The sequence below is a fragment of the Bombus flavifrons genome, chromosome 6, assembly GCF_040668555.2.
Source record: "Bombus flavifrons isolate JBK064 chromosome 6, iyBomFlav1_principal, whole genome shotgun sequence".
NCBI lineage: Eukaryota > Metazoa > Arthropoda > Insecta > Hymenoptera > Apidae > Bombus > Bombus flavifrons.
In genome coordinates, this window is record NC_138447.1 from 14,576,769 (window position 1) to 14,603,389 (window position 26,621).

Here is a 26,621-nt window from a genome sequence, read left to right on the forward strand (position 1 = left end):
ACGAGCAGCGACGACAGAGTTGCAAAAAGGTGGTCGGCTCGTCGGTTGAAATTCCGAGAGCTGGTTCCCCAAATAACGCGTCGTAAAATACAGCGACGACGATAAAGTTGCCGCGCGTAGAACAAGGAGAACGGTATCGCTAATTGGTTAATCGTGTTCATCGGTGCACGGGGCCCCCGCGGAAAGCCAAAGCCAGTGGCGAGGATAAAGTTTTTTTGCCCCGATAGCCGTTGCTCGAGTGTACTCCGGCAAGAGTAGTAAACTAACCGAAAGTACCTTTCCACGAAACACGCCTGCTCTCCGAGCGAACCAGAGGCAAATTAATATCTTTTCGCGACAGTACCGCCGAATGATTCAGATGCAAGCTGGCGACCCTCTTTTGGCCTCCTCTTCTTTATAAGAAGCATCGCCATCCGTTAGTTGATTTAAAAACATGAAAGTTGACCGAGACGTTAGACGTTACGCTGATTACCTTCAATTTCGACATTTCTTATTCTAATTTTCTTTCCATATAATCTTCTAGTATAATCGTACTATGATTTTAGTATTAGAATACGGGAGTAATAATATCTCATTTCTTGAAAAGCGGATAATTAATTACAGTAGTTTGGTTTCAGAGTGCAATTGCTTCTTTACGTTTCTTAAGACTCATTGGATTCAAAGTACAGGGCATCCCCTTTATTTTATCTCACAGTCGGTTACTCACGCGGTTTAACATCGGTTATTCTCTTTTCGTGATTTTTATCGATAACGCGTAAGGTGGCTCAAGACGGTTTATTTATAGCAAATACTCATTACGAAACAATAAGCGTAAGAATTTGCGCAGATAAACCGTTTGAAATTGCATCTTCTGTCAATCCAATAACAAAAGCAGTGCACATAATTTGCATATCTCTTTATGCGAACAATCTTCTATCCGAATGCTCAAAAATTATATTTTTACAGACATTTTCAACAAAGAAAATGCCGTCTTAACCACTTCTCCTTCCGTTATATTGACATCTTACCATTACGTCGATCTTTCAAGGGCGAAATTAATTAAAAGAAACGAAGGACGTGTACGAGTGAGGAAATCGTTCTCCAACAAAAAGTTCTCTTTCATCGTATCATAAAACACGCGAATAATAGATTTTTCCTCTCGACCGCCTTCGATTCCAGTGACAAATTCCGAATGGCTCATACCCGCCCCCGCGTCACTGTTTTACAAAATTGCGAAACCGAGGGACTGGGGCAACGTGTCGAGTTACCGCTGCAGAAATTACCACAGTGTCTTCTGACGTCGCCGTCGGTGGAGCAAGGTATGATTCACTATCCTATCCTTCCTGTTCGTCGCCACTTGCCTGCCCCCTTTCCTCGCGCTCCTCCGCCCGACGGTTTTCAGTGTCGACGCACAAGAGGGACTGCTAGAGGAGAGAGGGATCGGCCGTTCGTTTGGCGAAAGCATGCTCTCCAGCCTCTTAAATAAAATAGGGACCGTGTTGCACAATCAGACGTTGGCCCCTCGAGAAGGCATGACGGAACAACCGAATCGTGACGCATAAGCGAACCGGCCGGAGGCGCAGGTGACACAATTCCAGAATGATCCGCTGGTGGCCGACCATCGGTGAAAATCGCAACTTGTAACCTTGATCACGCGATTTTGCCATTTCTAAGGTACTTTAATTAATTAATCTATTACGCTGCGCAGAATTTTTATGATAAGATTGCACCGAAACTTCAGTATACTTTTAGGATGGAAATTGATACATTTGTAGAGAATGGTTGGTTGAGTTGTTATTTAAATGACGAGATATCTCGATATTGAAAACCATCAAATATATTTTAAAATAATAGATACAGAGAATGTTCGCTAAGACGTTTGATACAACTGATGCGCTAAAGACTATGTACAGATCGCTAATAAGATCGCTCGAGACCGAGACTGATAAGTGGTATTGATTCGCACGACTGACTGACTTCTGGAGAACGTGGTTGTCTATTTATACTGGTCAGGGGAGAGCCGGAAAATTCAAATTCGTCTTCGTTTGACGGTTGCACGTAGCGGCGACATTGTTTTGCCCGGAGTTCATTTATTATTACGTTATATATGTCCTAACGATGTTGATACTCCGAGGCAAAACAATAACATGATTTCAATTGCTCCCTATCTGACGTGCTGCTACAAATTTTATTTTCACAAGGCTATTATTGTAGTTGATAAACTTACAGTACTCTGGAGATTTGTGCACGATCAGAAGCATCGTAGCGCGTTTGTAGAGAGATACAATCGGAAGATCAAAGCTTCTGCTTTAAAAGTGTTTGTATATTTATTTATACGGTAGCTTTCTTTTCTTCCTCGTTTTATCGCTTCAAAAAAGTACGAATCTTCAAGCTGTCAACATCGTTGTAGCGGTATCAGTGGAAGATACAAGATTAAATATACTCAAGTGCATGGTTAATCGCGGCTGGAAAAGAAATTAATTACATTTACAGTATAGGGTATCTCCTTTATTTTATCTCACAGTCGGTTATTCACGCGGTTTAACATCGATTATTCTCTTTTCGTGATTTTTATCGATAACGCGTAAGGTGGATCAAGACGATTTATTTATAGCAAATACTCATTACGAAACAATAATCGTAAGAATTTGCGCAGATCCGCAATCATATGAAAAAGATGGAGATGATCCGAGAACGTTAGGAATCTATTAATAGAAAACGGAAGGCAGTCGATTCATCGATACTGATTCACAGGTTTATCTGAGAGGCGATAATAAGAAAACATCGGTGCAGTAGCATCTATGTTGCTATTGTGGATATAGGTCGCGCTCCAGTTTATCGTCGCGCTTCTTTCCCATCTTTTTCCCCATTTTCTCTCGTTGCATCTTCGAAAAAAGACTATCTCATGGAAACTGTTTACACTAGCTATTTATATCAAGGCGCGTAAACGCGGCGTTATCAGTCGTCGACACACGAGTCGGTTTACGAATCGGGAAGGCGAGTTTAACGGGACCGCGTTAAATATTTATACACCTCGCGATCGAGGTTATCGAGTGTGCGCGACACACGCTCGGCATTTGATCCGTAACCCTTTTGCCGATGGAATTCACTGCTATCTAGCGAATCGTTGTTCATAGACATCAAAGAAAGAGCAAAGATAGAAAGAATCTGTTACAACGTAAATGAACGTGTTGATGTATTAGGTCGTCCGAAAAGTTTCTTTCGTTTTATAAGGAAGTAATGGATGCACAACATTTTCCGTTTTATGTTATTTTATCGAATTACGTATGATCCATTTTGTTCTATCAAGATAAAGATCACAACGTTCGACAGATTAGGTTTTATGTTTGTATAAAGATGCGTCGTTGTAAGAGACGCGTCTGTAGTAGAAAGACGCTCTTCGGACAAACTAATATTTAAGAGATTGTTAAGAGAAATAACTGAAACGATATTTATGACGTTTTCAGTGGGTCAATTTTATATCGATTCTTCGAATAATTCCCCTTAATCTCGGCAGGGGAAAAATTATTACAATCAGAAAGAAATAATTGTTTCTAATATTCCTCTTCATCATTTGATCATTTGATAAGAGCTCAGATAAATGAATTCAATGGACGGGAATCCAGTTAATCACTCGCTGATTAAAATGTTGTTCCAATAAATGGATTTCTGGGTTGCATAAATAAATGTTTCAATAAAAGAAGACGAAGAAGAGAGAGAGAGAGAGAGAGAGAAAGAAAGAAAATAGGAGAGAAAAAGGAAAAAGACAGAAGAGAACGTCCCGGAGTCGTCGTCGTTGTACTTTCATGAAAATAATGTGCCCGTCGAGCTTGTTTGCCCACGATAAGGTTTCCTCGTGTGTCTTGTATCGCGGTCGCCGGTGTGTCCCGCGGGCCTCGCCACTCGAATTCCCCGGTACACATTTTTTTCCCGCTCGAACAGGGCCCCGAAACAACGAGATAACGAGTGCACGCAGCCCTGCAGGCGGCCAGCAGTCCGCTTCTGCTCTCGGTTTCGCGTCCGTATCTCTCGCAAATCCCAGCGGGGGTGGCAACGAGAAGAGGGAGGAATACAAAAAAGAAAAAAGAAAGACGAAGCCGGGTAGCTCTCTAATTATTCATCATCGTGTCCAGACGGGAGAAACAAAAATGGCCGCTTCTCTCTCCGCTAATACATACTTTCATCCAAAGAGGATTCTACCAGCTGTCTCGCTCGCTCTTTCACCACAGGCCTGGATTAACGAGCACTTTATTTGCCCGTCGACTCTTTTTTCCGCTGCGAAACGCGTCGTCCGCGCTCCGTGCCTCGCGGACACCAGCCGGGATTATCAATTTTCTTCGGTCGACGACTCGAAAGATTCGAAAGAGAAAAATAATCGACACACCCTCCCTGGCGAACGGTGAACGATCTGTCTCAACGTTACGATTATACATAGTTTATGTAATATTGATATTGCATTCGCGAGATTTCTGCCTCTTCTAACATAGATAAACTTCTACGCTCGTTTACCCTCGCACTGAAGAGTACAAGCGATAACCACTATCAATATTTGCACTGATACAACAGAAAATGCCTATTACGATAAGGAATCGGTCTCGTTCCGACTTCTGATTCGACACTGTCAATAAATATCAAAGTCCTAGACTCTCACAAAATTTACCTACATCCTGCAACATCGTCATTGTGACCAGGCTCGTATATAATCCAGAGATCTTCTAGGAAACAACAAAACGAGGAGAACAGTGTACAAAAAGAAGAAATCCAGAGAATCATCGTAAGATCTGAAACCCGCAATTTCGGAGGGTGCCACTTCCCCCTACGTGGACGTAGAGAGAGAAAAGACCAAGAAGAAGAGAGGCACGGTAAACGATTCCACAGTATGCATTTATACCTGCGTCTCCCTCGTTGCAATTCGGGGTCAAGGAACGTCATTTGCTCGCCCCTCGAAGCGAAGGGTGTCGAGGGAGGGTTTGGTTGTTGCGGGTGCTGCGCGAAGTTAGAATAATTCATCATTACTTTTTGGCTTCCCGTAATAATCCGTGCAACGCCCACCGATTATGCGCGCGTTGACCATGCCTGCGGGCGATTTCCCATACGGCAACACCATAGGGCTCGATTCTCCTTTACCTCGCTCTCTCTCTCTCTCTCTTCTATTCTTTGCCCGATCGTTTCTTCGTCTTCTACCTTGTCGAAGAAAAGAAATTCAGTATCTTTCTCTCTCTTTTCTGCTACTCTTTGTTTCGTCACGTGATCCTTCTTCATCGTCCGTGCCCTCTTCTCTCACGTTTATTAAAATGCACCGTGCAGAGGAGCAGCGAGGCGGACACCGTTCCATAGTGGCTCCCATAACGAAATTACTGTGATTAGTCGTTCACCCTCCCACGCTAACCACCGTTCTAACTTGCCCTAATTCTACCCCCGCGACGCTCCGTTTCTCCCTCTTGTTTTCCTTTTGATCGCGACGCGCCAAGGTTACCGGGAACGCGACCGTCTCACTTCGTGTCCTCTCCACCCGATGGACCCTCCTAATAGCCTAATTTTTGCCCTCGTGCGAACCATACCGGGAATTTCTCTGGAACTGGTCCCCGCCAGTCTCTCATTTCTGCCATTTTAGACATGAAAGAATCGTAGAACTCGACCAATTTTAGAGCAATTTCAGACGAATGATTTTAATAACAGGTGTTGGAACATGGACGCATTAAGACACAATCGCAACATCTAGAGGATTACTAGTTTATATGTTTGTAGGGGATCATCATGGTCTCTTTTTCGGTGTAACAATCGACATCGTTTCCCTTCTTATTTCGAACGTGGAGAAATAGGAAGAAGTGAGTCGATTGAGTAGAGAATGTCACATAACTACGTTGAAATATAGGAAGATTATACAAAAAGCAACACTTAAAATCCATCAGTGAATATACGCAGGCGACAGGAAAAAAAGAGCAATGTGAGGAATTTCAAGTATGAAAAGATAAGGGAGATAACATTTGCATTGTGAAATTGCATCGAGATGAAATCACTCGGTTGCTGCGTTGCCCCTCTCTTGTTACACTCGAAGCCATTTCGAGTGGTAAAAAATCAACTTGAAATCCATCAGCGAAGACGCCCTTCCCAAATTCATTAATCATCCGGAAAGACGAGTAGCCATAAGTTCACAAAGAGAAGAAGACCAGAGAAAACCAGAGATGGTTCGTAACCAGAAGTCCTTCTCATTTTCGTACGCTATTCTATTTTTCGACAAAGCATCGTAACGTCACCTGTTGTGATTTGTTTAACGATTGACCGCCGATGTTTGTCAGACTTAACTGAAAAAAAATCTTCGAAAATAAACACCGAACTTTTTCCTATCTTGGAAGAGACTCGAGAAGAGATTCGACGCAAATGTGATTCGTAGTAAACAACCTGAAAGTCCCAGAAAAGCTGGACGAATTCCAGGAAACAGGGTCTCCTTCGATACAGGGAACCTTTTTGTCCCTCTTCACAAGAAGATCCCATAAAGATAGAGGGGCGACGCGTTGGTGTGGTAAGGGACCAGTTTTCGGGGCCCTATGCCATTTATTACGTGACGCGACGTGGATCTTTTCACGGACAGGTCCTACGAAAACGAAGGGAGAAAAGGCAAGGCCAGATGTGTAACTGCCTGCTTCGAGCAATCCTCCGCTTTTACCAAAATCTACCTCAGCCTGTCCTTCTCCTTCTGCAAGCGGACACTGTGCTCTCCTGTTTCCCTATGGTCATCTTCGGGTCACGTTTACACAAGTGTGTTGATCCCTAACAGATCTGCGAAGCTGCAGCATGTTCGAGAGCGGAGAAAAAAGAATCGAAAGCGTGTAAAGCTTCGGATACTCTGGTCTGCTGTGCTCGTTGACGGATGTCCCGTGCAGGGTTATTTTTCTGCTAACGACTTGTTCGAACATTTGTTCGAACATTTGTCGATGACAAGAGCACGGACGTGATTTTTCGATAGGTCACGCGTGGTTGCATCGATCTTCTTGTTTCTGCGGTTTGGTCATATAGCGTATGTTGAATATTCTTTGGACTAGGTCGGTCGGAGAGGATTCGACGCAGCCGAGTCTGGCTGTGATCCAACTCCATAACTCTGGAGGCCGCAAATTTACACTGTTATCTGTAGATTAGCTTTATCTGAGCGACCTTCCACCGCTACCGGACCCGTCGCGACAGAAGAGCTTCTCGATTTCCTCGTCGTCGATTTTCCCGGTCGTGGGAACTCAAGGTGAACGCGCCCGAACGTCGAATCGTCAATTCTTTCCACGGTTTGTCGTTCGTGAGTCAAGGTTTTCAGAGGATCGTTAGCTACCACGGTTACGAAAATGACTCGCGATTATGGGGGAGATTAAGATCGATTGCTAACGTGGAAACTATTTCTTAGCGCGATTTCGTAAACGGTGCAACGTTGTCTTGGAGTTACGTCCGATTGATGCAGCGGAAATGTAGAACAAAGTGTGAAGGTTAAAGCATATAGCTAATTTATTTCAAAGAGAAGAAATGTTAAAAAGCCATTGTTCTTAATTCAATGTTCATTCTTTTGTAGAATATTTATCAAATATTTTTTAAATAATTCAAAGAACACACATTATAACGTAAATATAGTACTCTTCGCAATAGTCAAATATTTACATCACAACTAAGTTTATCTTATTATTGATCTATGATTATTCAGATATGAAAATAACATGAAAATCGCAAAAACTCCAATCCCAAACGCTGTCTGGAAAATTATGCGGGGCAGGCCAAAAATTGTGTACCAACAAAAGATCGAAATACACGAACTTGGCTGTACCGTTTTAAGAAAAAATAAGGGACCCCCTGAAATCAGACCAACGAGTAGGGGACAGGTAAGAAGCGTCGAAGCAGGGGAATCCGAACCTGTTGGGACCTGTTCCGTCTTGCAGGTGCATTCGTCCGATCCGGGACCAGGCTTGTGGAAGAAAATAATGCGCAGGTCGACCGAGAAAAAGGACAAAAGGGAGGTGTGGGCACGTCTTTTGCGTCGTTGAAAATCGTCCGTTCCCCGTTCCTTGTCTCGACGCCTCGATTGTCCGTCCGAAACGCATCAACGATCATCCTACTGTCACTTGGACGTTTCGAGACGAAAAATGAAACCTCTAACTTGAAATGAAACTAAATTTCCAACACCTTGGTTCAGTCACTTTGTCGATACAATCGTTCGACTATCCAGATAAACATGGATCTCTGATTCAAAATTCCGAACTGAATTATTTATGAAAGAATTCATAGTTAAATCTCGTTAACATTGACGTGAGGTTTGCTTCGTTTAGAGAGTGTAATTAATAAAAAGTACAATTTCGAAACCGGGTCTCTGTAGACTCGGAGTCTGGAAAAATAAAAAGAAACAAGCTCCTGAGGATGGAGACGCCGCCGATGCCCAATAAGAATATTAAGGCCTGCCTTAAAGAGGTGGAAAAAAAGGAAAAAATGCTCTCACCGTCTCCGTCTGGTGTCCGTCTGCCTGGCGACTGTCTGGCTCTCTATGCCTGTCCGGCCTGCGAGTCGCGCCGCTACGCTGTCGCAGCGATTTATGGATCTCTGTGCTCACGACTCTTTCCACGCAATCGACTGGAATCATAGAATAATATGATTTATTGCGTAGTTTTAAATACTTTCCGTGTCATACTGTTTTGATTATTTTGGTAGAATTTTCTAGAATTCGGTGTTCGTTGAATCATTGCAAGGATAAAGCATATTTGAAATGGCTAGCAGAGTTCTACAATATTCTTTATACCATTGGACCAATTAATATATCAACGAGTTTTAAGAGTTTATCTTTCTAATGAAAAAATGTTTCGCTAGATTTTAAAAGTTATTTATATCGTTAGATATATCAACGAGTTGCACGGAGGCGAACCTGACCTCGCCCAACATATTCTAATATTTTAGCGAAATTCTCCAAGATTAGAATTTATCTGTATCCTTAATTGCATTCACAAATTTCAATTTCAAAAACATTAATATGGATGACGTTCTCTTGTTATTTTCTCTGATTTTAACACTGAAAACAAGGGCGAATTTTGAAAAGGGTGGATAGATAATATCCTTATAAATCAAATACTATATGAAAGTGAAAAACAATCTACAAATTCAAGACCCGATAGAACATTTAGCAAGGTCCACAAACCACTCCCGATGACGGCGAGGGTTTTAAATCATAGAGGGTTGCCATTAAAAGGATTGAGGCTAGCGTAGCACGCGAGAGCACCATAATACGACGAAATTTCTCATGGCTTCTACAATAGATCGCGGCACGCGTTACGACGATGGCCATAACGGTTGATAAATGAGTAAATTCTCTGGCTTCCATTTAAGCAAAGTGTCGACCGCTGCTACGTTCGTCTTCCCTTCGTTTCCGGGCGAAAAAGATCGTCTCGTGAAAAACGTTCGCGTTATCAGTTTTATCGCAGCCAATGGTTGTATCCTGCGTGAAAAATTGTCATCTCGTTTCCTGACCGGCCGCTTCTTCCCTTTGCCTCGATTAATCGAGATTACGCGAGATGTTGTACGAAAACGCCGACAAAAGAGATTGCGTGGCGATTAGAAACACCTTACTGCGAAATTATTCGGCGCGCTGTCGCTTCCGGCCCACTTTGTCGAAACGTACATGTGATTGTTAAGCAAAGAAAAACGACTTCTTCCTGGGGTCGAAGCACTCCTCTCCATCTGAAAGCATTTTCTCGAGCAGAAACAAACGACCGCTTCCGCGGAGAAAGACATGCTACTTGCAGTTAGCCATGGGCGAAATAAGAGATTAAAGTACTCGAAAGTTCATCTTTATTTGTAACTTCCGCGGCAGTTATTTCGCTTTGGTAAAATTTAATTTAATTAACGTAAATCAATTATTAATTGAAATTTAGATCGATATTTACCAATATCTATGTTGTTACTAATTCGAAGCAATCGTTACACAAAACTTTTATACAGAAAAGAAAACCAAATTCCAAGGTGAATTTAGAAGTCGATCGACATCCACTTAGATGAGAAAAAGTTTATCTTTCTTTGTACCTATAAAATTTAGAATTATTGGACTTTATATCTATATTTGTTAATACTCGTATAGACATCAATTAGGAAGAATAATTACGTAAAATCTCCATAAAGAAAACTACGTAACCCGAAAACGGACTCAGGAATCAATCAATCTTCGCTCCAAAAAAAAAAAAAAAAAATTAAATTTTCAACATTTCTGATAACGAATTAACAAGCACGTAACAGAAAAAAAATGTACGTGTTATCGCTATTCCTATCTACGAAGATCGATGCACGTGAATTTGGTGGACTATCGCGTGACTGTATGTGGCTGGAGAACAGAAGCGCGGTAACAAGATTATGCGATGCGCGTAAGTGCGGTAAGAGTTGGTTGCGTTCCAGTTTCTATGCACGCCGCGCCGCGCCGGTTCGTCGTTTCGTTTCCTCGGAGCGAGACGGGTGAGTCATCGGGTTCGTTTCCTGCTGTTGGTAGGTCCGTCATAGCGCGTTCGAGTTAACCTGACGGGATCGTGCGACGCGGGAGGGTTCGGAGGGCGGAAGAAGGGTCCCTCGGGTTAGAACCTGTGTTTCTGGGCCTTAAAAGAACCGCCCGGGATTGGACGGTTGCTAGGCACGAACCTGTTCTTTCGAAAAATCACGTGATTCATCTCGGTTCTGACTAACCTGCCTGATATTTCGCTGAATCCCTTCGATGCCTTTCGCCTTGATGAGTCAATGGTCGCAAACACCGGCCCGTTGTGTGTACATACAAACAATGCGACCTGGTGGGACTACCTGTACTCATGGTCGATAGCCACGGTGTGTTCATAGTATTTAGATAGATTGTCACCTGTGTTTGATCCGCGATAACGAATGGAAACGATAAACGAATTGGAAACAGACTAAGTGTATTCTTCGAGGACTGCGTTGCGTAAGCACGTCAAAGCTTTATTCTGTGATTGCCTTCTCTTCGATCAGTTTGCAATATCAACGAGAAGCGCATAAAGCAAATGGAAGGAGAAATTGTCTAGATCAACAAGTGTCATTAATCATTCCCAACAACCTAATAAATCTCTTTAAACAAAGTCAACACGTATGGCCCCATTTTCGGTAAAGAGCAAACACTTCGTACACATTGTAACTGCAATTCGTCGTCCAAAAGGAATTCTCGATGACAATATGCGTATGTGTGTATGTAGCTTAAAACTCGTACGAGCCAGTTAAAGTGCGTAGAAGATCGCGTAAGCGGAAAAAATACTCACATCGACTAATTAAATATAGAGGAATTCCTTGATGATGGTATCATCCCCTGATAGCGAATTTTTTCTGGTTTGATAATAGGCGGCGCGCGCCGCTAGCGATCAGGGATTCTGTTTGGTTTCTTGGTGAAAATCGCAGGAGTCATCAGCCTGGTATCTGCCAATGGTGACGGAGGCGGCGAGCAGGTTACACCAGGATTGGCCAAGTAAAACGTAGCGAGACCCGAAGCAGCGTGCTGTGATTGGTGGAAAACAAGCGGAGCCACGTGTCCCGAACCCCTCCGTCACAGCCCATAAATCTCGTCGAGATTAAGCTAGCCACCGACGCGACCAACATTTTCAAAATTAGTCTTCGAGAGCGTGCTTTCGTTAAATCATCGTCTACTCGAGATTTACTCTAGACATCACAACCTGTTGATAGTCGAAACAGTTCAGCGTGTTTTGAAAATAATCCGACTGCTCCATTTCGTGAGTCTTCCATTTCGGTGAGTAAATGTATCGAAGTTGCCATTTCTCTTTTATCGATCGCGCATGATAAAGTTTACCTTTCCTCGTTCAACCTATGTGACGCAGTTTGCATTCGTACAAATAATAACCGCTTTATTCAACGGGTCTCGAAAATCACGTCTACATTCGATTGCCAAAAACATTCTAAGATAGTGCGTTTCGAAATAGTGGGGAAAAAAATACTACAATACCGTTTAATAGAGTAAACATTGTAAAATACAGAACTTAGAAAATTATACGAAGGAAATGTTCCCTGTTATTGAACAGATCTTGAATATTTGTTCGTCATCGTTGAATTGAAGGTCGAGTAAAAACACATTATCGCGGTAAAACAATGGACACGTGTAACACGTAGTCATCGTAGGAAAGTTTCGTATTAGCGGTTAAACCGTTGTCACGATTCAAGGACAGCTAGCGAAATTCCGTCGAATGCACCAAATAAATATCTATGACGAAACTGCGTCATAGACCGTTAGATCGAAAAACACGCGACACTAAATGTTTACATCGATGTTTTAGACAAGGTCGAGGAAATTGTTATCTGACGCGTGGCTGAACATTCTTTGGGGAAGGCGCACGATTATCGCCGTCGTTGCAACATTACGCGAACCGTGCATGCAACTTCGGTATACATGGCTTTATCTGAAACAGATACCGTTTTATTAGCCTGCAAGGGCAGGTTCTGGGCTGCCGAGGTTATCGTTAGAGGCCGGCGTGTCCCACGATTAGCTCGTCTGATGATACTCTTTTTGTCCTGCCTAAACGAACTATATTCCTATCTATCGGACCTTGATGATACCTCACGTTCACCGGTTATCTACGATTTCCGCGCGTCTACCTGCATATTACGCCCTCACAGCTGGGAATGCACGTCCATGCACCTGCAAGCGCACCAGGCTTACTCACTGCGCGAGCATTCGTTTGCTCTCATCCGATTCTTCTCCGCCTTTCCTCCTTTGTAGCCAATTTTTGCTTCTCATCTTCTTATTCTTCTTTTCACCTTTCCCATTTTCTATACACGCGGAGAAGTTCAAACGTTCTTTCTCTTTTTACGCAATTTTTCAAATAATTCTAAACATTTCGTATCGTGGTTGAAGTTTGCGGAAGAAGGAAATCGAAAGCTTCCAATGTTGGAAAGTTGCGTACGACCTTGAGCCATGTCGACGCTGCGGTTTACAGTAGCGTAATTCGACGAATACGACCTGGATTCCAATCACGATGACCGCACCACGTCCGGCATTTTTAGGAACGTTTCTGTTGCCAGTCGAAGTTTCTGAGAAGTTTGTAGGTTGGAGTAAAGTGATATGTAAACTGATCTTCCAGATGTTGATGTATCCTCTGATAACTCGCTCGATCCATTCAATTAGCAATTACTTGTTTCTTCGGTTAGATTAATCGATTCTATGGAAAATGTCATCGACGAGATATCTGGGTATATAACATCTGTTTCTTCGTTTATCCGCCGTATAATTCTATCACATGCCAAAATTTCTATTTTCTGCGCACTTCTGAATCATTTTCACTTCTCGTACGTAGCTTTCGTCGCAATAAAACAGAAATATTACCAGCTACTGATTACACTTTTTTTTTACCAGTATCAGTGTAACGTTAATCAACGTCGGTTATCTGAAAGTTTAAGGAAAGTCAGTATCGATAGCGTGGCACGCGATCGTGCTACTGACCCGCAACAATTTTAAGCGAGTCACGCTGTGTTTACGAAGATGTCGATTGGTTCCGCGGCGCGTGGCGAAAAGAACCGGTATCCTGGTGAATCGGTTCGCGATCACAACAGCCTTTGCGAGAAATTTCGATCGTTTCACAATTATGACAACGATGACGACAAAGTGGCTCGATGTTTTGTTGCTACTAGCACACAGAAGGCGACAGACAATCTGACTTTGCGGCCCCTCGTTATCGCATCCGCAAACACCCTCGCGAATTCTCCATTTCCGCTGTTCGATTTACGAATCTCGTGCAGAATAGTCACGTCCTTCACAGACATGATTGATATAATTGCTTATCGTGAAAAAGAACGATCTGCTATCAAATATCTGCTACCAACTTATATAATCGACTACGTCGAGCCAAACTTTGTTCTATGCTTGTCCATGACGATTTGAAACATTTATGGGAAAATAGATAGACCGAGAAGGAAATATTTCGAATTCATATGTGCTAATTCTGATGAAATTTATCTGAGAGATAGCCGAAAGAATATTTGACAATCGTTAATGCTAAAGAGGTGAAAACAATTCATAAAGCAAAAGGTTGAAGTTATATGTAAATACTCTTTAAAATGTTCTTAAAAATCAAATCTTGGGAATTTGGAAGGTATAAGAATAAAATTTTCTATCAAAAATTCTGTTTTAAATAAAGTAGTTACTTAATTACTAGTAAAAAGAAATAAGTAAAAAAGAAAATATTGAGATTCATGGAGATTATAAAATAAAACACACTAATCGGAACGACTATGGTGTAACAAGCAAGTAGAAATGGTTATTAATTTTGTGAACTAGGTGATTTTGAAATTTCTGACACTTTCTGGCGATGTTTTAAGCTAAATTATAAAGATGGGAGAAAATATATTTAACATACTTAGTGAATATTTTAATTTCATATGATTCTAGTGTTGCAACGAATATCGATTTGATAATGAGCAAGAAGCTAAAAATAAATGTACATTAAGATACATTGGAATGCGATAAGGAAATTGATAAAGGTGCTCTGACAGACAGACTTTGTAGAAGGCTTGACGCCTTGGCAATTTTAATGAAACCCAATGAACAATTAGCGTGACAATTAGCTCGACGAACTAAACGTACTTTATAAAATCACAGGAAGTGAATCGATAACACAGAAAAATCACCAACGAAAAATCATAAATAATATTTCGTTCTCTTCCCAACATGCTAAATAATATGATAGGTCTCAAACAAAGAGCAACCAACAGCAACGGTATATAACGTTATCACGATCGTAATCCATCGTCTCAGATCGTTTGAACGTATCGAAAAAATCGTTCTGAAATCTTAAAAATCCGAGGGAAATAATTTCCTCTGACATTGAAGTGTTCACTTATCGAGAAATCCCATCGCGTTACGTGTGCCCGCGTGCACGTGTCTCTGTGCTTTCGTGACTGACGTTTGTGCACTTCTCGGAACGCGGAGTTCTTTCACTTCGACTGCTCGGTACGCGTTTACCGAATGGACGCTTTCAGAATTACAAAATTGCCGATATTAGTCGCGTCTTCGCACCTGCGCACTCTATAAATCCATATCCATGCGCTCCATTTCGCTACGAAATCCAACAATTTTCCACGTGTTTCTCTCGTCGTTCGTTGCAAATACGTTGCTCGTTGTAGACGAAGAAGGAGGAAAAACCGAAGGGACACGTAATTGGATATCGATGCCCGGTTCTTACGTTTTCGCCGATCATTCGATTATCACTCAGTGGAATCTTTTGTAACTTTTAAGCAGCGATGACTATAGATGTAAGTGGGTTTTTTTCTGATGCTTATCAAAAGACCCTGTTTCAACACCGAAAGATAAAATCGCTTTTATTGCTGTTTGGTTAAGATTTTCACACGAATCGATCTCATCTTTTCGTCCTATTTACACGACACATTATGAAACACTCAATTTGTAAATTCGATGGAACGAACGATAATTCTTGAGATTTTGGAACGTGATGACATTGACGATGGAATGAAATCGTTATGGTAAGCTTGAGACACGAGATTCGCTCGTGAATTACAAATAATGCACGGCCATAGTTTTCCGGCTATTGTCATTCGATTCATTTTATATTTTTTTAGTTACTGCGCTTGGTTACTGACTTTTTTATTGTGGTACGTCGCCGTAAGGTCATTACGCCGTTTTAATAATTTCTTTCCGGTCCGGCGAGTCGACATTTGCACAAAACAGGCAATAAATCTAGTTCGATGAACCGGCGGGATAGGGTGAATGCACCCGATAATCCGATAAAAAATGATAAGAAATGCAATTCGTACCATCTACGTGATAAGCTGAGTCACCTTTCGGATGTGATTCTCAATCGTGCTGCTTTTTTGTACGTTAATTTCGTTGCTTCAAGTTTTACGCGAAATTAAGTTACCTGACAACGGATGTAGATTAAATCTACATTGCATGTAGGAATTATTACAAAAGAAATTGCATATGTAATTGTTTTCATTAAACCGCAATCTCAGAAATCTTGCAAAAAGCCTAGTTCGCATTTTCTACAATTATTTATAAAGCTTCACCGTCGCTTTTCTTAAGTATATCTAATCGAATAAAATTCTGACTCACTTTTTCGTAAATCTTGTAACATGTTACGACAATTTCAGTACGGCATTCTAGACAAATAGAAATACTGCACGAGAGTTTAATGTTACTCTGACGTAAAATATAACAATAATTAAGAGGAGAATACATTTAATAGCATGTTTAACGATTCGTTTAAGAAACGTTGAAATACGATTAAAGTAACTCTCGTCCACGATTTTTCCTGACCCTGTCCGCCTTCAATGACCTCGCTGAGAACTTTCATTCGTATCCTTGCATCGTGGCCAATTACTCGTCCAACTGGCGAGTTTTTGCCTGGCAGCCAGTATGAAAGACGCTTACTAACGCTGCTCTTACTATTAACCTCGTAAACGACAGCAGCGTGTGTATAATGGTAGAAAGGACGAAAAACGTGTTTTCGTTGTCGATCGACGGGTATCATCGCCAAAATATCATTTTTGGAGCATGACGTAGAGCTTTATCGTTGAGTTACCGTAATCACGCAGAATACGCACGCCACTTCCTTTATCTCTGTTATTTGGTTTCTGTTACGTATCGACTGATTATAACACTCGTGTGTGTAATCTTTAGAAGGAATTTACTCGTGGGAGTACCGTTGGAGAGTCATCGACAATTTTTCGAGTGCAAATGCTTGAAAGTGAAGAGTTACTATGAAGTAAAATAAATTTTCGATTGTGGTTTGATGTGAGGTTTAGCGAATTTCCATGGATTTCGCGTTTTCTCATTCTTTTGTTATTATTTGGAGAAACTTTCTACATTCAAATTATCCAGACTAGCAGTGTCTCGCAATATACTAGTTCGATTATTTTATACAAAAAATTCAAGGGAAATTCAAGGTCGAATTTTAAAATGTTAAAACAATACTGACCCAAATAACTACATCCTACTATATCATAATATCGCCGTTAAAGTTCCCAAGTTTACGGAAAATGTGACAAATCTTGCAATAAACGAATGTCCTACTTTCAAATTATTCGGATGTCAAACTTCTTTTTAAAATCAAAATCGAAGAAACACAACAGAAATAACGGCTGGCTGATCTCTTAACACCCTTATATCGATCGAAGATTTCTCTTTGAAAAATGAGCACCGGTGGCGTCCCCCTAAATCCCAACGAATTATCCTTGCTTCACGGCGCGTTGCCAGAAGAACGAACGCTGAGAAATCTGCGACGAGCGTGATCCGCCGACAAAAGGGGATCATCGTGCGCGTTGGAAACAACGTGGTGCAGGTTCCTGGACCGGTGACCAGCGTGTCCGCCCACGCGAGGATGCCGGTCGTTCTAAAAATATACAATCCAGTCGGAGCATACGGTGCTACCGGTTTTAAATCTCGCCCGCTACCGGCCAGGAACCGATTCAATGCTTTCCGTGGAAATAAAACGAAAGACCCGGGCCACACGGACGACAGAGAGCCACTTCCGAGCCGCTAAACTCGTGGATCGTTAACGTTGATCGCTATAAGGATAGTTAGACGACTAGAATCGCTGAGCTAAATATCATACGATTCGATAGACTATTGCAGGTTGAAAATCACAGTGGTGTAAGGCCACCGTGTATTTTCATAAAATAATCTTCTACGTTTATTATTATATAGAGTTAATTAAATTCTTTCAAGCGATGAAAATGTATTGTGACACAAAGTTGCGACATATTTAATTATAGAACTGAAGGGATGATACCTTTGAAAAATAAACTATGTATTTAAATTGAGATTTCTGTTAAACAGACAGCCAATTAGAATAGTTTGACAATAATTGAAAAAGAAACGCAGTAGAAATGATCTTGCAAGCGCTTAGAAGAATTCAAGATGGTCTGAGTGAAATATTATTAAAAAAATGTATTTGATAAAATTAAGGAGGAATTTAATGTTTTAAAGTATATGTTATGTCAGAATTTAAATAGGAATGTGCAATAAACAAGACAGTGATATGAGGATTATTTGAGATTTCGGACTTTGATAATTTGATAACTCTACTTACTAAGATATAGACAAAGATAGGTAATTTAAAGTTATGACCTCTCATTTCTGAAAAAATGTAACTTTATAGATAAATTAGCTAAATATTGCGCAGAGCTGAAAATAATGCAGGTCCAATTGGTCAAAATAGATTAGGAGGTTTGTGGTCAATCGATAAGTGCTATCTCGTGTACATATCATATACACGTATGGTCTTCGTTCCAGCTCTGCATATAGTAGTTTCCTTCAATACTTCGTTACTTACTGATACTGTTTTACTTATCGATGAAGATAAGATAAGCTTATACTTCCTTATAAACGCGAGGAAAGGAGAGGAGACTGTTAGTAGTGATCGAAGTTACTAGAGTACAATTTGATAAAACAGTGAATCTTATCGCTTTCATGTAAGTTATCAAAATCAATCTTTTAACTCGTTTCTTTATCGTACTAGATGCTACATGAAAATGAAGGAATTACTTTTACATTCAGTTCACATTTAACTAACAAACTTGGACTGTCGGGCGGTATTTGGCTGGTATTCAGAGAAAAAACCTATGAAGAAAAGGAAAGTGGAAGAAAGATCGTCCGAAACAAAACGTTAGTAGCACTATTGCTTCATGTATCTATCATTATCTTCGCTCTCGATAATGTTTCACCTTACCGTTTCACCGGGAAATCAAGTTTTCCAGCGGTGTAATCGTTCCCATCCTCGCTCGAACGCAAAAGGATCAAAGAAATGATGGCAATCACGTTACGAAGGTAACTCGGTAGCCGCATCTCGAGATTACCAGCTAATTAAGATCCCAATAAAATCTAATCTACGCGCCAGTCATAAATCACCGTACGGACAGACAAACGAATGAAAGGATTCGCGACGTGTAAAAGTAGTTCGTGCTCGCGTTCTCGATCGACGTTTCGCCGATCCAGTCAATTAATATTTTTCTGCATCCGCGCAGGAAAATTTGATTAACGGTACAACCCGTGCATCTGCCTAGACTTAGATTGTGGCTCGCGTGAAATTGTTGCCTATAAACTGTGGCTGGGATTAAGGATCGATCTGTCAATATCGATGTGGCATTCTCCATCAGGATAGGCCCGCTTCTCTTCTCGTCGACTCCAGTTTCTATGGTCCGTGGCAGTAATGTCATCTCTCTGTAACGCCATCCCCGATACACGAAGGACTCACCTGGCCTTTAACTGCCTCTCTCTCGTTCGTGTTCTCTCTCTTGATCTCTCTCATCTGATATCCAATGACAATGTCTCTCGGCGCCGTTCCCGCCATTAATCTATTCTCCTCTTGTGCCTTGTCGTCAACCTGCCCCGGTGAATGCAGATAATCCACGATCGTTCGTCGATTCGAGTGACTCGCTTGCTCGATCATGTTGGAATCGGTGCATCGTACTTAGGATAATGCGTGTACGTATACTTTGCCCGTTCGACGGTTTCGTTGGACTCTTTGTCTCGCGAGAACGGATTTGCAAGTCGGATCGCGAAAAATGATTATTCGGTGCCAACAAGCTATTGTGTGACTACTATGCGTAATTCTGGAAACTTGTACGGATAAAGAGTATCTTGATTTAACGTATTAATCGATCGTTTACGATAATATTTTCCTAATGAATGTAGTGATACTTAGTTATAAATTTGGCTTTTGTTTTGAATCTTGATCTTTGTTTTTGTTTCAGTTTTTTATAAGCCCGTCTTAGATTAAGAGATATAATCATTATTAACTATTCTATATTACATAGTATTAGCATTGTATAGGTCAATACCGTAGAAATAAAATGTTACAGGTTGTAAGTGATAATATAAGATTGTTTATATAAAGCATTTAGCTATGTCAATTTCGGATCCTGGATTTTTTCCTTTTTTTTCCTTCTTGTTTGATCCCATTGTCCCCGTGCAGAGTAATATGCCGATACTTATTTATGTGGTTTCATTGTACAGTGCGCTGGGTGTATCGTATGCATTGTGAATCAGCGCTCACAGTAGGAGCACATTGTATTCTTGTTTCTCCTCCTGTTTACCCATTCATTGGACGCATAAAAAACTGTCGCTTAGACAAGCATCACAGTCCCAGAGATATCTGTCGCATCTCCGCAAATTATCGCGAAATTAAGACACCGTGGCGACTTTCATTTATTCATCGTTCAAAGTCGGTATTTTCACGTCCGTTTTATCTCGTGTCTTAGTTTCGATGGAAAAACTGAGTAATTATTAGGAGAAGTGTGGAAGCAGGAACGTATTTCATAAGTTAAATTATACAACGATGTTACTCGAGCTATTCTATCGCGATAATGCGAGTCGTTCTCGATAACTTTTCACTGTCTATAATTCCATTTCCCGAAAACGTGAATGTATTGGTAAAACTCCATCAACTACCCCCGTGAAGTTGCTCGCAGAAACTACGCAGTTACGCTCGAGTGTCGCTCCGTCGTGTCATACGCGCCTCTACGAACCGTTCCGAAGTGCATACAACCGTGCCGCTCGTTTGTATGGGTTCCCTCTCACTCTCTCCTGTCGAGATCGCATTGCTACGTGCTACACGCTTTGCTTTGCTTTGCTATGCCTTCGCCAGCGTTTCGCGTCGGATGCTCGAAAGGAAAATCTTTTATCCTTGAGAGAACTATCGTTTTTACGATACGACTAATATACAAAACCGGAATAAAGAGAACAAAAGAAAAACGACAACGTTAGGAGAGGTTACAAACCTGGAGAAATGGCGCGCAAAATCTTCTGGCCGCGCTGCATTCGCTGACTCTTTCGAGTCAGTGCATCGTATCGATGTTTCGTCGACGCGTAAAACACGGGACATCGTGCCACGCTCGGTTTCGAAAGTTTTGATTTTCCTTCCATCTTTTTTACCCTACTTGACCCTAACCGGTAAATTTACAACGCTACGGACCACGCGCAACCACACGATCACACATACGCAACGTTCACACACACACAACCCCACTAGCGACTGTTCTTTTCTCCCTTTCCTCGCATCGTTCGAGTCCGGATGCGCGCGCATCGTTCCCCCACTGCTGGAGCAACCGGCCGCGCGAGACTGGCGGAGTGGGGTAAATCGGTTGCCGCCGCGAGGCAGAACGTGCGGGCCGAGTGGCTGAAACGAAAGCACAGAATCATTACCACGCTAGATCTCGAGGAGTGTAGACGTGTTTCTCGTTACCTAAGCTCAGTCGAGAGTTCTCGTGTCGCATTACTTTCTCTCTTGCACTTTTGCTACGTACACACGTGTGATAGTCGCGTCAAAGAGGACAGTCGCGAGACGCAACGTGTTATATAGCATCGACCGTGTGCGTGTGTGGGAATCGAAGAAACGGACGAAAGAAGTCAATTTTCCCTGTTCTATTCCCTCTCGCGCGGATATTTCGCTTGTGCTCGGTGTAAGAGGAAAGCAAATTGACGCTTTTGCCAATAGACTCAGTTAGTGCATCGTGTGTCGTACATTTGACCGGAGGACATTGAACTTTGTGCCATCGTCCCACGAAACGTTTTCGAACTGTCATCCATCCGTGCCTCTCTGTGGAGATCGTCGGACGTGCGAGCGCGCCCCCATCTATCTCAAACTTCGATATTCCAGTGAATCTCGACCGTCCGTGAAACGGAGTTCGATAATCGATTGAGTTCAACGGCGGACAGATCTCACTCATGGAAAGTGATCCATTCGAGGATCCACCTTATAGGCGTTGCAGGCGACGTGATTAAGACACGCGCGTCGGATAGAGAAAGAAATCAGACTAATCGCACGCACAGTCGATCGTATACTTATTTATTTGCTCGATCGCCGTAAATCCGCGGATCACGATTTTCGTCAACTGGTTGGCGCGTTGCGTTCTTCTCTGGCCACGTGCGTTTTCTCTACGGACAATCAGTGACGACGATAGAGACCTTCGTAACCGCGGCGACGAACATCGAGCGTGCGCCGTCAAAGCCCGAAGGCACGTGTGTCGCCACGAAAATACCTTTTGTGTCGAACTCGGAAAAATTCGTGCTCGCAATCCCCTTTGACTCTTGAACCGTCGATATTTTTTTCGATTTAACGGCGATTCTGTGCCTGCGGGGAAAAGAGAGTAGCGTAAAACAGAATCGAGAGAGAAATTTCAAAAAGTGGTAGTGCTTGATCCACTGACATTAGTTCGATTGCAGTGTCGAGACGAGAAGAGAGCAGCAGAGTATTCAAGATCTGAAAATCGTAGTGCACCTGCCACGATCGAGAAATGGCCATCCCATTCTTATTGCCGTCCGACGACGAAGCGGAGGTCCAGGGACAGGATCTGGAGCAACTGATGCTCGCTCTGTACGCCGCTCTGCAACAGGTCCTCCGAAACAGGAACGACCAGCATCCGTCACGAAATCGTGAGTTGAACGATTTATTAAAATTGGTTTGCATCTTTCTCAAGATTTTCCTACGCGTTCTTGTACAAATGTCGAACTGTCCAGCGCAATGAACAACATGTTGTGTTTATGGCGTCAACTTTAGTTTATCTTTTGATAGAAAGGGACGAACAATCGACTACCGTACTTTACGTGGTCATGTGGCTCGTTGACACGTGCTACGGCCGCGTCTTTCTTGTTCTTTCCACTTGGCCCCGGTCTCATGGCTAGGATGTATCCATTTATCTATTGGATAGATCCAGTCTTACAACGATATCCTTCCGACGGCTTTTCAGAAAGATGCATTCGAAGACCATTTCGAAGGGCGACCAAATAGAGGCAATTGCATGAGAAAATGACAATACCGTCCACGAGACGTTTTCTGACCGTCCACGGGGACTGGTGGATCTAGTCGAGAGAATATAAAAAGAAATGTAGACACTCGAAAAAAGTTAAGCAAAATGCAAAAAAAAATATTAAAATGCTTAACGTAATTCTTGTTATGTAGATTAATTTTAAAAGTTATTCGCAATGTCGCAGCTATTGCTGCGACGCGAAGGATTTATAAATTCAGTCATTGTTGTTTTTTGAACAGATGCTGTGAATTTTTGATACCTATATATGACATATATGACACAAATGATCTTTATCTGACATTGTATAATTGATCTTTGTTATTTTCTTTGAAGCTATTTTTTTTTTACCTTATTTATTTATTTATTTATTTATTGAAAAATGTATGTTTCCTTTTCCTTATATTATCGATGATTTTGTAAACACCGATTGAAAATTGTTACTTTTTAATAAACTCTGAATACGTTGAGATTTATAATACGTGCGACGCAATTAATTTCCACTTCTCACACGCTGCAGCCGCGGGTATATACACTCGAGAGTAGGACAGCACGCTGCATATCCACTAGAAATGCAACACGTGGTTGTCGCGCGGTACAACGCGGATAACTTTCGAGTGGAACAACGCGACTCTGCAGCCAATTTCCTTTTCAAACCTGAAAGATACTTTTAGAATCATGTTTTTCATCAAGTTTCTATAAAAAAATCATAGATCATTCAAAAATTCTCGCTTCATATTCATTTCACACACGAAGTTATCCGAAATGGTTTTCTTCGACATTTTATACATAAGTAGGAGTATGAGTATGTCACCGAATTCCAATGTTAGTTTTTTTATTGATAATCAGGGAAAAGAGAGAAAGTGGGTTATGTGGGCGTTTAGTAAAATATTTCGGTGGTTGTAACTTCTGATTGCAACAAGATATCTATACTCGAGTTGCGACAAAAAATTACAAAAAGTCAACTTTTTTTAGTGATATATATCTTTGTTCGTTATTTTAAGTATCGCATGTTCCCTAAAACATGTACTGATCAATCTTCAATTCACGTTCTGTTTCGTCATTGACTGCAACAAGACATAGAATTAAGTAGTCTGTTTCAATATACATAGCATTAATAACAGTAAAAATCGAATATATTTTCCGTGCACATTATGCTACGATAGTTTGCTCTTACTAAAAATTAAGCGTCAAATATATTAATTATGGTTTCAGAGGTTCGATATATAAATTCTCTGCCAACAAAGAATTACTTCTTAATCAATTTCCAGATGTAAAAAAACGATTAATCGCTATTGAAGGCGCAACAAATTCGTCAAAATTAAGGCGTAGGATATAGGGAAGTTCGCTTTGTATTATTTCGTAGGACTCACGACACACGCGAACGTTCGTAAAGTCTCGGAGCGATCGTCGTTTCGTCCAGGTCGTTGACTCGCGTCGGCTGTTGCACGATTTGTCGAAAATTCTGATACATTTGACAGCGGTCGTTGTCCCATGAGTCAGCGTCGAAAAATTTCGGTCCATCGCGATGGTTGCGAGATATCCCGACACCTTTTGCCGTGATTTCGCGGACGTTCGAGAGAAAAAGGACACGTAGGTTGTGAAACGCGCGTGTCATCGCGTGATTTACATTTGCCCGTCCTTTCGCGTGATTAATTTGATTTCAGTTTCAATGTCTTCTTAGGTCCTTGCTCCTTAATGCTCTGACGCTTTTTTCCCAGAATTTTTAGTAATTTATATTTGCTGTTACATTCGCGCTCGCTTTAAATAGCATTGTTCAGTAGTGTTTTCTTTGCTTGGAACTAATTACAACTAACGAAAGCAACGACGCTATTCAGTAAGACGATCGTAAATTCGTGATTTTTTATTTGTTCAAGTAGAATGATTAGAATGTAACATGATAAAGGTAACTAAAAAATGTCATCCTTGTTGCCTCATGATTTTTAGCTGCGTGTATCGCGATCGACTCTTTGCACTTCGATAATTTTTATTATATAATCGATCAATAAATTTTAGTATACATTTTGCAGCGAAACTTTTTGAAAGCAGAAGAAAACTTCCCTTCTCTGTCGTTTCATCGATGAAAACAAAATCAAATAAAAATTGCCTCAATATCATTGGCTGTAACATCAATGTTGTAAAAAGGGTTAAACTTGTGGAAGGAAACTTTCAAGCTGCAATCCTTCTAATCACAATTCTCATACTCACCATCACGTGCACTTGCTTTCAACTTTGTCCATTAGTTTCTCAACTGTCTCTTCTCGATGCAATCCTTCTTCATTGTAACAATAACCAGGGAAATTTTGCTGGAACATACCACGCAAAAGACTGGCGCAAAGAGAAAACAGAAGATAAGAAGAGAGAGAAGGAGAGGAGCGAGCCAGAGGCGTAAATTGCGGTAACTTATATTCGGCGCATAATGAAACGCGGCTTTACGAGGGTGCAGCGAGCGAAAGGGGGCGAGTATAACAGATGTAGCGTGGGTGTAGAGGCGAGAGTATGGCAGACGATGTCCGGCCATGACCCTGCACCGCTGCTCGAGCCTCCTTTACGGCGAAAGAGACGGCGCGGTCGCTCGGATCGACAGGAGAGTAGGAGGAAAGAGACAGAGAGGAGGAGCGAGGAGAAAAGACCGATGGTCAGGCACACACCGGAGTAAAACGCGCCATAAAACGCGATGCAACGGCTCGTTCCCCGAATCTCGGATGTCGATCGTCCACCAGAGATTGCAGTATCGAACCGTGAACCGTGCCGCGACGATTGCTCGACGAGTGCCTCGATATCGTATCTTACACGCTTTCAAATAGTACGTATGTATATGGTGTATGGTCAATTCTGAAGAAGTTCGTCAACCATGAAATAATTTTTATGATAAATTTTGAGGTGATTTTTTGAGTAATTTAATGGAAATTTGTTGAACCTTGAAAGTTATTTACGATTAAGTAGTCTTATGAAATTTGTTTTTCTTTCTTCCTTTTTCTTTTTATTTTAATACTACTATTAAATAATAATAATTATTTATTGATTGCTCTCTTTGAAGTAGTGTTAATAGCTATAAATGCAGTTTTATTCAGAGAGCAAGAAAAGCGACGTCAGGCTGCCAATTAGTTGAGACAAACTTTAGTTTTAAATTAGTTCAGAATTACTTGCGTAGCGACCGTAATTTTATAAACCACCTATAAAATGCTTATGATCGAGGGTCAATGCACCCTGTTCGCTCGAAATGCGCGATTAACCGCGAGGAAACGTCGTCAGATAGCATTCTGAATCCATTTTGCCGCAGTTTCACGGCAATACGTCGCTAACGAGCCTTTGATCTCGCCGAGCAGCGCATGGAAGTGTCCCGAAAGAAACCACAAATTGCATCCGGCCGTTGCAAGTGTGTTACTATTGTTTTGAAGTGACGCAACATTCCTTGAAAATATCACGCTCCTCAAAACAATGTACGTATGTATTTTTCCAGTGATCGCGAATCCTCCCCACTGATTTAAGAAATTTTTTTTCTTCTTTTATCGATCTCCCAAAGATATAATATTATATGTAATATCAACCCTCTTGGACTCGATAAAGACGTTCTATACTACCAAAAGCCAAGGGAAAATTAGATGGAAATTGAGAAGAATCCTTGTTAGAAAAATTGAATTACGCGTCTGTTCATTATTTTTCAAACGAAAATAGGTGGCGTACGGTGTATGTGCGAGGGTCAATAACCATAGTTTGCCAGCGTGGTTTCGAGAGAAGATGCAGAATCTGGCGGACCGCGAGCGCGCCGTTGCATCGAGTCGGGGTTGGTTATTTATAGAAACAGCTGTGGCCAGCCCCGTTCCGAGTCTTCTCCCGTGACATTTGCAGAAAACTTCCACCTCGTCATCGTG

The 26,621-nt window shown here is 41.6% G+C and overlaps 1 protein-coding gene and 1 long non-coding RNA gene across 11 annotated transcripts in view; one reads left to right on the forward strand and one right to left on the reverse strand.

Annotated features, from left to right (window-relative positions):
• Positions 1–20,976, reverse strand: part of LOC138180704 (uncharacterized) — a 144,064-nt gene extending 123,088 nt beyond the window's left edge. For 2 of the 3 annotated variants that reach the window (XR_011173357.1, XR_011173356.1), the window contains exons 1-2: positions 20,722–20,976; positions 8,447–8,577 (exon numbers count right to left, since the gene is read on the reverse strand). This is a non-coding gene — a long non-coding RNA (uncharacterized LOC138180704). Of the gene's footprint in view, positions 1–7,159; positions 8,336–8,446; positions 8,578–20,721 lie in introns of those variants that run through there. The other variant, XR_011173358.1, reaches the window with a different exon arrangement.
• The window catches only part of LOC138180701 (uncharacterized), a 374,745-nt gene that overhangs the window by 329,637 nt on the left and 18,487 nt on the right, over positions 1–26,621 (forward strand). For 6 of the 8 annotated variants that reach the window (XM_069114786.1, XM_069114784.1, XM_069114785.1 and 3 more), the window contains exon 4: positions 22,166–22,375. In XM_069114786.1, coding sequence (XP_068970887.1) covers positions 22,237–22,375 — 139 coding nt within the window. In that variant the 5' untranslated portion in view covers positions 22,166–22,236. Of the gene's footprint in view, positions 1–11,577; positions 11,726–18,277; positions 18,415–18,499; positions 18,608–22,165; positions 22,376–26,621 lie in introns of those variants that run through there. The other 2 variants (XM_069114782.1, XM_069114790.1) reach the window with 2 other exon arrangements.